Source organism: Chelonia mydas, chromosome 7, assembly GCF_015237465.2.
Source record: "Chelonia mydas isolate rCheMyd1 chromosome 7, rCheMyd1.pri.v2, whole genome shotgun sequence".
Taxonomy (NCBI): domain Eukaryota; kingdom Metazoa; phylum Chordata; order Testudines; family Cheloniidae; genus Chelonia; species Chelonia mydas.
Window position 1 is genome coordinate 113938387 of NC_057853.1, and position 15612 is coordinate 113953998.

General features: G+C 39.8%; 1 protein-coding gene across 3 annotated transcripts in view; it reads right to left on the reverse strand.

Moving 5' to 3' along the window:
* Nucleotides 1-10159: 10159 nt before the first annotated feature.
* SHOC2 (SHOC2 leucine rich repeat scaffold protein) overlaps nt 10160-15612 on the reverse strand; it is a 107270-nt gene continuing 101817 nt past the window's right edge. For 2 of the 3 annotated variants that reach the window (XM_027817906.3, XM_037903886.2), the window contains one exon: nt 10160-15237. In XM_027817906.3, the coding sequence (XP_027673707.1) occupies nt 15029-15237 (209 nt within the window). In that variant the 3' untranslated portion in view covers nt 10160-15028. Of the gene's footprint in view, nt 15545-15612 lie in introns of all 3 variants that reach the window. The other variant, XR_006292155.1, reaches the window with a different exon arrangement.

The window sequence follows — 15612 nt, forward strand, 5'->3', positions numbered from 1 at the left end:
CTACTGTGTGAACTAAAGGAATAACTCCATTACTTTGCACCAGCGGTAGGCTATTCTCCTCTGCGTGAGCTAACCGCTGGAAGGACATGTAACATACCCTTGACACGCATATTACCCTAACACTTCTTGTCATTCCCATTGTCAGCAGCAGGGGATGCCGGAAGGAAGCAGTATCCATAGGTTTCTGCCTTATCACTTAAGCCCTATGGAAAGTAATTGCCCCCACTCCATGGAAGAGGATGGGCTGTCGCACCAGGGAGGGAAATCCTCTGAGGAGCTATAATAAATGCTGCTGGGTGACACACTCAGAAAGAGGAAGCCAAGCAGCTATGCCTGGGCCACATCTCTGCAGGAACAGGCTAGGGGCCGATGTTTGAACTCTGAATGGCAGATGTTGCCATACGGCTTGCGTGTGCCTGCCTGCCAGCGTCCAAGCTACAGCTAAAAACACCAGATCTAATGGGGGGAAGGGGAAACCTCCTTTCTCAAGCCAGCATCTTCTGTCCTGGTGTTGGTTTGTAGACTCCACAGACATGGTGTTTCAGAGAAAAAATATTCTTTTTATTATCTTCAATTTTATTTGTCTAGCGTTTAATTTCTTACTACACAGATCTGAGGGGTATTTGTTTTTATAAGGCGCTCCGGTGAAGTTTAATGCTGACTTTCAGCTTTATCACTAATTCAGCGTTACTAGTTGCTTTCCAACTATCTAAAACAGCTCCCTGCCCCAAAGAGGTGACAGTCTGAGATTCTACAGGGACAGGTGCTTTGTATGTAATAATGTAGACATAATACAGCAAGTGAAGACAAAGAGATGGGGAGGCGGCTGGGAGAAGGGTTACAACAAAGAAAGAGCACTGCCTTGCTTTGTAATTTGCACACATTTTTGTTGGTTTTGATTTCCGCTCCCCCAAGAAATCCTGGAATCCCTGGATGAAATTCTGGCCCCATTGAAATCAATAGTAAAACTTCCATTGACTTCAAGGGGGCCAGGATTTCACCTCAGGTCTTTAAATGTCACAGATCCATTATTAAAACTCAAGTCGGTGTGTATTAGAGCTAGGTGAAAAAATGGATGTTTTGGTTGGCTGGCCATTCTGAAAAAATAAAAATAAATCAAGAAACAAAGTAATTTCATGTCAAACTAAATGTTTTGTTTAGATTTCGTCCTCTTTAAAATGCTTTTGATTTAAAAATAAATAAATAAAAGGAAACTTTGAAATGAAAATTCATTTCGAACCAAATAATCAACACGTTTCATTTTAAAAGTGTTGAAAAATTAAACATTTCAATTTTTCAGAATTTTTAGGGTGTTTCTTTTTTTTTTTTAAACTGAAACAATTTGGCAAAATCAACAGAGATTCACCGACTGTTTTCATATTGCTAAATCTGCATTTCCCACCCCTTTAAAAAAAAAAAACCCTTGAGTGCAAAAAATGTCACGCAGCCCCAGTATGTACATCCAGCACACACAGGTCTTTGCTGCTCTGGATTAACTCTTTTTCGTTATTCCTGGGGTGTACATTTCTACCCCAGCATAGAAGAACTATGCAAAACCCTCCTGCTCCACTTCAGCCTTTGAACTTGGGTGAACACCACCTTGAGTGCATATCCCCGTCAATTTCACTGTCAACATCACAAATCACGTTGCCTCTTCTCCCCAAGTCATCCTGGGAGCAATGCCATTTAGGGCTGAAGAGACATATTGTTCTTTCACTTGTTATTCTGCTATTTACTGTATGTCAGTGTGACTTAAATCGAATGGCAGTAGGATTAAAAGGGAAAATAAATTTCGGAGAAATGCTTACAACCTCCTACAGCTGGTTACAGCTGAACTTTTCCTGAACTCGGCTTTCCATTTATTGAGCCTGAATGATTTGCTGGGTTACAACAGTAATGAAGTGGTAATTGCCATATGGTGTCCAAGTGTTACTGAAAACCAAGGAAAAGGAGTAAATGCAGCTGAATGCATTGAGAAAAAGAGAACACCCTAAATCTGGCACAGTGGCCTAACAGATCGAAAACTCACCACCATCCAGAATGGCGGTTCTGCTCGGAGTTTTAATTTATTCAAAACAAGTCTGTTTTAATTAGGCATTACTTACTGTACTACAAAGCAACCTGCCACCAGACCAGAAGTGGACAGTAATGACAGACAGACACAGGGAACAACCCAGCCAAGTATGTAACCCTATCCTAAGCAGATGTTAAACAATCCTGACAGATATCCTAGGCTAGGGCTCCTACCACCAGTATAGCTTGTTGGGCAAATAAAATCTGACTGAATTAAATTCACTGCTGAAAATTGTAGTAAATCCCTCACCAAAATCTGTTCTGGGTTTTCAGTCAGGTCGGTGTGAGACGACAGCAACAAGTAATTGTGGAAAATTTAACAACATCCTACGAGAGAAAAAGCTACGTCTTTCAATGAAGATCCTCAGGGATTGGGAGGTGAGAGTGAAACGTATGCATGAATTGACTAGGTCATAAGCTTTGTTAATATTTTTCTAATAAATTACAACGCTTTAGTGGGATTATGGGGAATGTGCTTCAATAAAATTAATTATAATTATCAAACTATTTCAGAACTCCGTACGGAATGGAAAATGCTCTGTATTTAAGGTACTAAAACTAATGTTTGTTCTGATTACTAAGTGGTAGGGGGAAAAGACTGACCATAGAAATAATTGCTATTTAACTAAAACTCCTCCTTACCCAAATCTTGGCCCTGGTCTACACTACAGTTAGGTCAACATAAGGCAGTTTATGTCAACCTATGTACACACTACAGCCTTGCTTCCACTGATGTAAGTGCCCCACTACACCAACATAATAACTCCACCTCCACAAGAGGCGTGGGGCTTATGTCGGCGTAGTTGAGGCGACGCAGTATCAATGCAGACACTGCCTTCCTTACATCAGCTGTGGTTGCAGTGAAACTGACGAGAAAGCCTGGCTCCTCAGCTGGGCTGCTGCTGGGTCTCTGCTCCAAACTGGATTGCCATCCAGGCTCCTGGCTTGGGCTACCCCCCAGGGTCCCCACCGGGAGCGTGGCAGTCGACTAAACTCCAGGTGCAGATCTCCCTGTCGGAGAAGCCCAGGGGTCAGCTGGGTTCCCAGGGGGGAATGTGCGGAGCTGAGAGACCCTGAGGGCTCTCAGCCCCCCCCCGCCCACACACTGCCCCTTTTCATTCGCTGGAAGCACTCCTGGTGAGGATGTGCACCGTCAATAGAAGTGTGGACATCAGCCACCTCAGTAATTACTAGGTTGACTTAAGATTGTAGTGTAGACATGCCCTTAGTTATCTACCCCACACTGAATCACTTATTCAGAAAGCCCCCTGATAATCCAACCCCTCCTGTTTAGCTAAATGTCTGTGACATCCCTGAAAGTCCAGATCAGCATGGTTGCACGCCTATTTTAAAGGTATGATAATTAAGTATCCAATGAATTAACAGCAAAGGTATGAAATAAGAAGCAAATCTTCTGTGCATCTATCCAGCAAGGTTTTTGTCATGATGCCCATCACTCCCACCCATCCTATAGGTGTGGTGCAGGAGACTCAGAGCTAGTTTCTCAACTGTTCTGCTCAAGAGTAGGCGGGTGGACTGCTGGCTCTAGAGAATAGGCGAGACTATGGTATGTGATTAACAGGAAGCCATGGGAAAACTCATAAAATGTCTGACCCTTCTTAGCTGTTATTTACTACAGTGCATTTAAAAAGCATAGTGGCTTCGGAATAGATGTTAAATGGGTATAAAATGCTTGCATCTATATCGCATTTTGTTAGGTATGTCCTGACTACTGGAAACACTGATTAACAGCTCAAAGAACAAAGAGGACCAGGCCCTGCATCCTGCCTGCCTCCACTTACCTCCAGCTGGATTTCATAGCTTTCATAATGGCTGGAAGGTATGATTAGATCATCTAGTCTGATCTTCTATATTTCACAGGCCATTACATTTCATCCAGATACCCCTATATTGACTCCATATTAAACTAAAGCCGCTGAGTCCTCAGGAGAGTAAATTGTTATTTGCCACAGGCAGAGAACAAAAGAGACTGAGGTGCTACCACAGTCTGAGGCCCCTGAAGTGGCAAGGAATTGCGTAGGTCAGATACGTCCAGATGATCCCGGCAGGCGATCCACATTCTATAGGAAGGCAAAAAAACAAACAAACCCAAGGTCCCTGGCAGTCTCACCAGGGGAAAAATTCATTCCTAACACCAAATCTAGTGACCAGTTTGACCCTGAGCATGTGAGCCAAGGTACACCAGCCAGATGTCTAGAAAAAGAATTCTCTGTACCATCTCAAAGCACCAGACTAGTGTCCTGTCTCCACGTATGGCCAATCTCTGATTCTTCAGAGAAAGGAAAAAACAAAACAAAACCCACATCAGAATATATCTTGCCAACTGTGCATCGGGGGGGGCGGGGGGGCGGGATTCCTTCCTGACTCCTGCAGATGACTGGCTGAAGGCCTGAAGCATGAGATTTGCTTATAGTCAGTGTCTTAACTCAGAGCTGCAAGAGTTATGAGCCTATTGAGGGTAAGGCAAGCAATCTTGTTCTCCCCATGGCCCGTGAAGAAAGGGAATGAAAAGGAGGGGTTCATAGATTTACAGATTCCAAGGCCAGAAGGAACCACACCAATCATCCAGCCAAAACCCTCAAACACAGGCCATAGAATTTCTCCCAGAAGCTGGATTAAGCCATATTCTTTAGAAAGATATCTAACATTGTTTTCGAGACTCCACACAAGGATGAGTCCTCCACCTCCCCTAATGAACTGTTTAACGGTCAATTAGCCTCACAGCTAGGAAACGGTCTTATTTCGAAGTTGAACTTCCAGCCATTGGATCTTGTGATGCCTTTGTCAAAAATACCAAAAAGCCCCCCACGATCAGAGCTCTTTTCTGCGTGTAAGAATCTAGACACGGCAATCAAAACACCTCTCGATAAATTGAGCACATCATGAGGCTTGTTTTCCAGCTCCGGGATAATATTTTGTGGCCCTGCTTTCAACTCTCTCCAGCATTTCCAAATCCTTCTTGAAGTGTGGACACCAGAACTGGCCACCGTATTCTAGTAGCAGTCTTACCAATGTTGTTAACAGAAAGATTGCTTCCCTACTTCTACTTGATAGTATATTCCTCTGTTTATACAGCCAAGAATCACATTCGCCCTTTCTGCCACAGCATCCTACTGAGCGCTCCTGTTGATGCAATTATCCATGATCAGCCCCAAGTCCTTCCAGTTAATCAGGATGTTCAGATCACTCAGTGGCAGTAACCCTGCCCTCCTCATTGTTTACTAGCCCACCCATCTGTGTGTCATCGGCAAACATTACCCAGCAAAGATTTTATAGTGTCATCTAGACCCCTGATAAAAATATTATATAGAATTCAAAAAGAGACCCCTGGGAGAGCCCTCTAGAAACAGCCCCACTCATTGGTATCTAATGCCTTGGAGAAATCCAAGTCTATTATATTGACATAGTGGCAGCAGAGCTGCCTCGAAGACAGAGCTCCACCCTCTCCTGGGAAACAAAGGGCATGTGGGGACCAGGTACTGTCTGCCTCATGCCTCTCCATCTTCAACAGGCCTTATTTTCAGTAGCTTGCACTCCAGCTGCCCTATGCTCTCACTGTCCTCCCCAATTTCCCGCTTTATCCCCTCTTTCCTTCTCCCTCATCTCATTTCCCCTTCTCCTTCACGTTCCTTGCCTCCGCACCTCTCCAAAGTCCACGTCAAACTCCTGCCCCACCCCCACTACCTCCCATTGCATCTGCTCTCTCCCATCCTCCTGGTTCTTGACTGCTCTGCTCACACCTTCTCTCTCATTTAGCCCCTACCCTCAGGCACACTAACTTTGGCTTCCATGTTGATGGCTCATCCCATCTTCACTGGGTTTCCTTAACTTCCTTATTCAATCTCCAGTTCTGAACCATCTCTTTTTCTCAAGGCCTTGACCTGCACTCATCAAGCCTTGTTCTCGCTCTGCTCAAAACTTTCCAGTTCCCTCCCGCTGCTGTCTTTAATATTGCTCATTGCCATGTCCTTCATTCAGCCTTGCACTGACTTCCAACTAATCAATATCCATGATTACTCCAGAGCTCTCAGTCCCATAATTCCCTCCATTGATTCCAGGGTCCTTGTACCTCCACCTCTGTCACCTCTCCATCCATTCCAACACACAGATCTCGTTCCTCACCTCACATTTCCTTCCTCCACTGATATAACTGGAGAAAATCCAAGGAGTCTAGAATTTAAAGAGGCAAAAAGTAGGAGAGGGATAGGACACGGGGATAGTCAGGACACAGATTGTTGGTTCCATATTTTTGGTTCTCTCTCCCAGTCCATCTAATTATCACTGCATGGAGAGGAAAGGGATGGGAAAACAGGCCTTGAAGAATTGTGATCTGAAGCAGGAGAAAATGGAGGCAAAGAACAGGACCAGAAGCCATATGGAAAGAGCTTTCAACTAGAGCTGTGCAGAGCAGGTAATTCCATTTTGTGGAAGATTTTGATATGTTGATGTTTGGTTCCATTCCAATTTGGAATGAAACCCCAGCATTTCAGAATTCTCCATGAAAGGGAACAGAGCCTCAGCCCACCTGGCAGGCTACCCCAGAGCCACAGACTCAGAAAACCATGGGGTCTTGTCTCCAAGGCAGTCCACTTGGAGGGCTGCCCTACAGCTCCGCAGGCAGGAAGCCCAGGCTGACATGGAGCCAAGAAGTCTCAGCACTTGAGAGCTACAGCTTCTAGGGGAGCTCTTATATTCATTTTGATGGCTTACATGGGCCCCAAGAGTCAAAGGCATTAACATGACCCTGAAACTGTTGAATAAACAGGTTTAAAGAAGGTTATGGGTTTAGCATACAAAGACCTCAGACTGTTTAGTACCAGGGCAAATGCAGCCTTAAACATCTTTAGTGTTTTATTAAAGGCAGAGGAAAAAAGGGGGGGAAGGGTTAAAGCATTTGAAATGTAAAGTATTATGAAAGGCTTTCATTTTAACATCACCCCGTGTTCCCTTTCCCTGGAGAGGGTTTTCAGACAGAACCCTCCCCTTACCATCTCTTGGATGCTATTAACGATGGGAATCGCTGTTCTTTTGCGAAAAAAAGAAGTTGGGTGAGATGGGCTGGTGTTGTCAGCGTTGCTGTGGTTGTTAAAGTCTGATTCCATTTCCTAGAAGACAAAACAAACCAAATACACACAAAAGGTGAAAGCAAAGACAGAAACTGCATTTTCTAGCTCTGGTGTTGATGCTCACTTGCAACCTCACTGCTGAAAAAACAAAGACACAGCACTCAGGGTTATCAGCCACTCTGACACCTGCCTAACTTGTACCAGCATCAGGCTGCTTCGGGAGAGTATTGCTTTTAGCTGCCTCTTTCTAGTCACAGCAGAGTTGCAAATTATACAGTCTTGGCAAACTGAGCCAGACTAATTGAACCAAAGACAAAAGGAGGATAGAAAAGGAGAAGAAATGGGGGCGGAGGGGGAGAGAAAAAGGACACACAAAGTAGGTGAGGACAAAGTGTCAGATCTCAGGTGATGGTGAGAATTTAACTGGAGCTGGTGGAGGTGACCTTGAATTATATCATTAGTCTTTTTGTTTGCGCTTATTCAATCTGTCACTTTTTTGCATCTTTTCCCCTCAACGTTTTTTGTTATACGTTATTGTGACATTTTATGAACTTTCACCCATTTTTCACAGTTGAGCTCACAATTAAGGTACATTTGTAGGCCCATTTATCACAACAGACCCTGGCTTCATGGCAGCCTGCCAGGTGAGCAGAAGAGGAGCTTAGGAGGATAATTAACATCACGGTGCAGGACGCGGGCTGGTCTCACAAACTATTGTTATACCCTTACTCCAAACCATCACACTGCCAATCTAATTACCTCCTGCTCTCAAGATTTTCTCTTCCTGCAGAAGTTGACTAAGATGACTGGTAAATTAGCTTCGGTGCCATCTGATTTGCTTGACCCATGGATATTAAGTCTAGCTATGGTTAGGGGACTGGGTTTTTTTTCCTGGTGACAGACAGTGGTCAGCTGTCCATGGTTTTATTTCTAGATCTGCAATCTTTGATACTGGTGATCACGTCCTGCCCGACTATGGTGCAGTGGAAGAGACTACTATTCAGTGGTTCTGCTCTTTCCTACTTGATGTGTTCCAAAGAGTAGCAGTGGTGTATTTCTCATGCTCACCAAGCTCTCTCTCGGGTGTTGGTGTGCAATTTTCCATTCTCTTGACCCTTTTATTTTATTGTCTATGCACCAACATGCCTTGTTTTGTACAAGACAATTTTTTTCAAAATCCCATTAGGCACCTATTGACATTTTTAGGTGCCTAAATACATTTAAATATCTAGCTCTGGGGCACTTAAGGCCCCGATTGGGTAATGAACCCTGTATGAGTCCAGAGTCCTAGATAATCCTCTCACCCCACATTCCTTCCTAGCATTTGAGATCACCAAAAGAAACTAATTTAAGAGATCCAGACTTCAGACTTGTTGGCCAATGATATAGTGTTTATGATGGAGGATGCCAGAAACTGGAACTTTATTCATTTTTCACACCACCAAAGGCAGTTTCTTGAAATTCAGGACCTGGTCCAATGCTCATCAGTTCACTTTACCCAAAAACTAATCGAAAGAAGCAGCAGATCACAATTGGTTGGGGATGTTGTTTCTGAGTTCCATTAAGTCTCAGTGGTTACTGAGGATAGTCTAGCTGATGCCAATTATCAGCAGTCCGTTACTAATTTCGGTGGTGGTTGTTTTCAAGTGGGCATGTCAAATACAGAATTTTTCTGAGAGGGATCCAGTAAATAAGGAAAACGTAAAACTAAATGATGCCCTGTGACAAATCACCACCACAGAAAAGGAAAGGAAGAGCAATTGAAGAAAAAACACAGCAACAATGGAGATTTATAAATGGTTTCAGAAAATTCTGAACATTAAAAGCTTAAGAAAGGCCCATTAAAATATTAATAGCTCTCCTGTCAAGCAATGTTAAAGCCATATCTTCTAGCACCACGGACTCTCCAATAGCATGAAAAAGTGCTTCTTGGACTAGTATAGATATTTCCTCTCACTGTGTTTTAATCAATAAACTATTTTAATAAGTTGAAGTCGTTTAAAACGAGGGCAATTTCTATTTGTCTCAAAATTAACTGCAGGAGATAAGTGTGATTCTTGCAATTATGGTTAATTCAATAAAGCATAGCAACTGCTGCAGTAGTTTCTATAGAACAGATTTAACCCCAAATTGATCATTTTGTAATGGGATCATTTTCCACTAATAGAATACTTGGCATTTATCTTCAGAGCTTTAACTAATTAATTTTCATGAAATACCTGTATTATCCCTATTTTACAGATGGGGAAATTAACACACTAAGAGGTGAAGTGACATGCCAAAGGCGTCCATGGGAAAGAGGATCAGAGCTGGGATTTAGAACACAGGAGTCCCTGGCTCCTAGTTCTCTGCTCAGGTTGCTAGATCACTCATAGTATGCAGATTGACATACAAGTCAAAGATGTCATACTATAATTATCAGACACTCTGGCCAGGTCCTCAGCTGGTGTAAATTGGCATAGCGCCATTGACTTCACTGCAGCAGGGCTCAAATACTATAGTGATAAGTGGCAGTGATGCCTGTATGCTAGTTGAGAATCTGGCTCACTATTTTAAAGATACTCAGCTATGATTAGCATTTTGATAGGGGGTGGGGGGTTGGAGGGGAGCGGCGGGGATGCATCGAAGTTGAACCCTTAAGATGTTCTCATTTCAAACAAGTATTAAGCACTCTCTTTCTGGTTTGCAGAACATGATGTAAATATTTACTACTTGAAACACTGAAGATGTATCATACGAGCTACACATACTTGCAAGATAACTTTCAAAGCTACATAATATCACTTTGAAAATGTTTTCTTTTATTAAACCAAATATTAAATCCAGGTGATTTCTTGTCTCTTAAGAACTATAGTTTCACATCTATTTTCATGTATGTGGTTATTTGGAACTCATTTTGCACTAAAATCTATAGTCACGGTTTCTTTTTCCTTCTAAACAGAATGATCCTATATTGTTTTCTTTGCGTCTTACTATATAATAATATAATAACATGAAAGTAAAAAGTTTTACCAACATTTGCTTTATAAAGGTGTGCAATTTACATTTTTATGTTTAGAGCAGTTACTGTCATGCAATTTTTGAAGTATAAGTTTCCTGAAATCGGTATACATTAAACTTCATATTTTACTTGGAAAAACATCTTCAAAAGAGTGAAGAGGTATATAATGAAAATGCAGTTCTCAATCATTTGTGACACTGCGAAAGTATGATTTACATCCAGGTTAAGTTAGATTTTAACACTAGAAAACTTTCAAAAGACTCAGTGGCAGCTCATTTACAAATATACTATTTATAATGAATGCATTGATACAGAATGACATTTATAAAAAAGCAAGGCAATCTTTTATATTATAGACATAACAATCAACATTACAATAATTCAGATTAAAAGTACATTTTTTGTAGACTGTTTACACTTTTGTTTAGCTTTTGATCACAAATTAATGTGATCTGGTATTTTTCCACAGCAAAAATCCTGTGCAGACCTGTTTAAGACCGAAACATCAGAATAATAAACATAAATCTTCTGATCACGAGAATAAAAACAAAAACCGTTAGATACTGTTTGTAGATACTATCATTTGTTTGTAATTGTCCTAACTGTGCCTTTTAAGTTTGTGTGTTGTGCAAATTACTGCCAACTGTATGTCTAATTAAAAGCAAGTTCTGGCATGCCGATTAAAGATACAATTGAGGTGCAATATTGACTATACAAAAATACTCTGCTGCATTCAGATTCCTTACTAATACAAAAGACACGTCCTCCCTTGATATGTTATGATTTTGTATTGATCCTTAAGAGAGAAACAAGGAAAGAAAGAAACATCTGATAAAAGTTTTTCCATTAAAAAAGGTATTCTGCACACGTCCAGGATTAAAGATGGTACTTGAAGTTTTTGTTTTTCAGGTGCTGCAATGGGTTCAAGTGCTAACCAGCTGGACAACGTTTCTACGTCCTGTTTTTTAAAACCACTTAAGTGAACAAACTTTATTGTTCTTTCAAGAAGTTTGAACACATGATTTCTTACACAACATTAACAAAACTGCACAAAAACCCTAAAACCAAAAGAGGCACTGAAGCGTCAAATATTCTACAACACTAAGTTGTTTTAAAATAAAGTAACATGAATTTAAGAGTTTCCAATAGCATCGGGCAAGTTAAAAAAAGGCCAGGTATGCAACCATATGACCAAACTGCACAGGTTGTGTTCAGCTAGATGTTTTTGTTTAGGAAATTAAATGTGAGGCAGCCAGAGAGGGAACATTATTATTATAGTGTTTATGAAAACCAAGCATTTTCAAAGCCAAGAATTAGCAGCCAAATTTCTATTTAGTCACTTTAAACACAATATAACTTGTTTCAAAACTAAAAGTCATATTGCCAGTTATTCTTCCTTTACATTTAATCAACGTTTTTAAAAAGACAACCCTTATAATCAGTTTTATACTTATCAGAGTACCATAATACTATACTCTGTAGCATGGTATTTTGCTTTTGTTAGTAAAGGCATAGTTCATGAGTGTCCTATAAATACAAGTGCTGATACTTCCACAGGCAGGCAATAGAGGTCATGATTTGATTTGCACCCAGATTTCTAAAGATTGGCACACTTTTTATAATCTCTTCTTATTTATTTCAGAGATAGCACTACCCAGAACAGTATCACAAGGGACAAAAGTTTTAACAGAAATCTGGCTCACCCCTTTGACCATCCTAGTCTTAAAAAGTACCCCTTAGAACCTTATTACTCCATCTTGCTCATGCTTCAATACCATATATTTTTCAGGACTGAGTTCTTTCTTCTCATTTTTAATTTAATCAGCATGATCCAAAATTCTTAAACATATATACAAACCCCACTCAATGGCATTTGGCATTAAAGACAACCTAAAAACTGTACTTAGTTAACAGATGCACAATGCAACATCCTGGAAAATTAAAAAAAGTTATGTCAGGTTATAGAATTGTTTTAAATGATCAAGGTGTCAGATAAATAGCTGAGGGACTAATAACATTTATACATTAAAGCTTATTCCAAGCAATGATACTCACCCATTTAACACCAAAATTAAATAACTCATTTTATAAGGAAACTTCTTGAATTCTTTGAGTTAATTCTTTGCACCAGAACTTAATATCTCACGCTGTTTTACTCACACTCCCTCTAGACACTGCAAGAAGTATTTACTTCAAAAGTACAAAATTAAACGCCCAAACAGGACTCAGGAGTATTTGGCATTGAAGCTACTATTTTAGCACAAGGATACATTGAAAAATATCCTGTTTTTAACATAGCTATGTTTTAATTCATTACTTTATTCCTACAAGTGTAATGGAGACGGGGTTTTTTTTATTTTATTTTTTTTTAAGAGTGTAAAAAGTATTTTTGGTAAGCCAACTTCTCATCCAACCAAGTTTTTGGAAGAGGGGATCAGCTCCAATTGTACAGTCATTAACCATGTACCTTAACAAGATGAATAAAACAGATCAAAATATTTACATACTAAACAATCTTAATTCCATAAATGCAGCCCAACAGCATCTATACCTGACTGTCTAGCAGTGGCAATGGAAACGCTTCAGGAGGAGGCAGCCTGCTATTAGATGCACTATTACTTGAAACTTTTAAGAAGCACCTAAAATGACTCCTCTTGGGCTAGTTTCCTACTGTATTACACACCTAAAATCTTGCTCTATTGTAACAGATCGAGACACAAGTTATCTTATAAATTAAAGGGCAAATTGTCTCATCAAAAATGGGAGATTAGGGGTGCAAACGGGGAACACAACTGATATGCTTAAGACACAGGGGCAGCCACCTTTGTTTTAAGGAATCATATTAATCAGAAACTGTTTTCCCAAGTGAACTGAGGGAGCAAGAAGTAGGTTTCAGCAGTAAATTCAGAAGTTAGATTACAGTCTTCAAAGCTACACATTTCAGCATCTTCATATTTTAACATATTACTGCTGAGAAAGATTAACTCCAGGCAGAGCTGTAATAAACTAGTTTCTTTTATAATCTAAAATCTAAACTGAAAAGCTACAGTAGATGTAAAAAACAAGGGAGGGGAACGGACATTACTTGGTAAAATCCAGTGACATCTACAATAGTTTTACAGCACGTTTGAGCCCTCTACGGTTTTATATCTCCACCTGCCTTCCATTTAAAAGCTGTTCCTCGTTAATAAAAAAACATCAGACAAAACAGAATGCGAAGTTACTGTTAATGCTGGAAAAACCAGACCAAAGGCAATACATAAAATTAAGCATGTCTAAAAGCCAAAAATTATACTCCCCAAACTTCTGCACGGGAAATAGATTTTTTCTGACATCATTTGATTTAATTTCATTCAAAAGATAGTCATCTCTAAGTCACAATAGTCCAGCAGCAATTCCATTATAATGAGTATAAATTGGACAGTTTAGTCAACATCTGAAATGTAACTGCCTTTAGAGTTTCCATCTTCTTAAAGAAAAGATCATCTTAAACTGATCTTGCAAGTGGAGTGATAGTATCTATTTCACTGCAGCATCTTTAGCTTTCTAAGCAGTCAAGCAAATTCAAATAAAATCGCATGTGAACCACGTACAATATTTCTACTGAGCGATCAACATCTGTGCACAAATGAAAAGGTGCCTCTTTTTAACAGAACGTTCTTTAATACTGAAATTGACAGGATGAGGTTAAAAAAACAGATGTGGTACTGAACTGAATATTTTGAAGCAAGTGCCCCAGCTGTGGGGAAAAGTGCATTTAGTTCAGCAGCAAAACAGCACAGTGTGGAGCTATTGTGCTTGGACACAGAAGTTCCATAATGGAAGGAGGTACAAGGCAAGTCAAGATATAAAACCATAGTACGTTGTTAACCAACCTTAAAACTTACATATATTGCAGTGTTTAAAAGTAAGACATTCATTTATTGTACAAGGACTATGAGGAATCCTTAAAATTGCCTGTTGTCGTTTATGACCCAACATTATAACAAAAAAAGATAATATATATTATTTCCTTGCCATTCAACTGTACTGTTAGACCTTATGAATCTGTAACTTCACAAAACAAAAACTGCTCTTCACTGAGACCAATCTGAAAAGGTTACTTGTGCTAGAAAAGACCAACCACAAAAGGCTCAGTTCAGATATGTTATGCCCACAACTGATAACTCAGGGAAGCAAGACTTACAAGAATTCAAGCTTTTTTGACTGCATCTTTTCCACCTACCAGTTGTTTTGATGAGTAAATATTTTTAGTATACAAACCAGCTGATAAAAATTCTTCAACAGAAGCATATAAATTCTAGATTGATTAAAACAGAGCAAATCAAAACAAAACAAAATCCAGTGATTTACTCTGACTGTAAACAATATAAAAACACCGCTTGTTTCAAATCTCAAAATAAATTAAAGAAAATCCCACCAACTTCAGGATGTGTGACCCTACCAGGTTTTGACACATAGGAGAGGGAGGAAAACAGAAAAGAAAAAAGTTCACCATAAAAGATTGCGCATTTTTTGCTAACTGAAAGTAGATCTAAGTAAAAACTACTCTTTTCCCTTAAATTTAACAACTTTTGAATTTGTTGGCAATTGCTTAAAGTGAACTGGCATTTCCAGATTACTCAGACAAACATCCACCAAATTCAGCAAAGAAAACTTAGACAAGCATTTTTACAGAATAAAAAAAATCTAAATGGCTATGATTCCTCTATTAGCAGAAACACATAATGCAGTCTTAAATTTGCCTTTTTATATTATTTATATATTTTTATATATAATATAATATTATATGTATATTATATTATATATAATGACAACATTAATGCAGTTTGTATTTTGTACAGTGTATGGGACAATCCAATTTACATCAGACCATGGCACGATATGGTCCCTGCATTTTTAGGAACTGAATGATGAAGGAGGGTCCCCCAGCAACGATCTGAGGTGGAAGGTGGCTGAGTGGGCAGTTCTCAATACTCATTATTGACAGTTTGCTGCAGAGGGCCAGCTCAAAGGGAAGGCTGTGCAGATTGGGATTGTCATTCAAATACAGTTCTTCCAGATTCTCCAGTGTACCTGGTTAAAATAAAACATTCATAAATATAAAAGTAAAATATCCCTTTTGTTTCACATGGTAAGCTTATAACATATAAGTAGAATCTTTTAAACTCACAAGGGAAATTCAGTTGGAAATTCTCTACCATGGAAACAACCCATGTCCACTTCTATTTTCAAGCATAGCAACCTCCTTGCCCACAGGTGTCTAAGTAAGAGTCACATTCAGCTCAATTCGCTGTAGTGATGGTCACTGAAAGGTTTCCATTCAAAGTGTGATTTCTACACAAATCAACCAATATGATGTGCTAGAGAGCAGAGTAACATTCTCTTTCTTTCAGAGTAACAGCCGTGTTAGTCTGTATTCGTAAAAAGAAAAGGAGTACTTGTGGCACC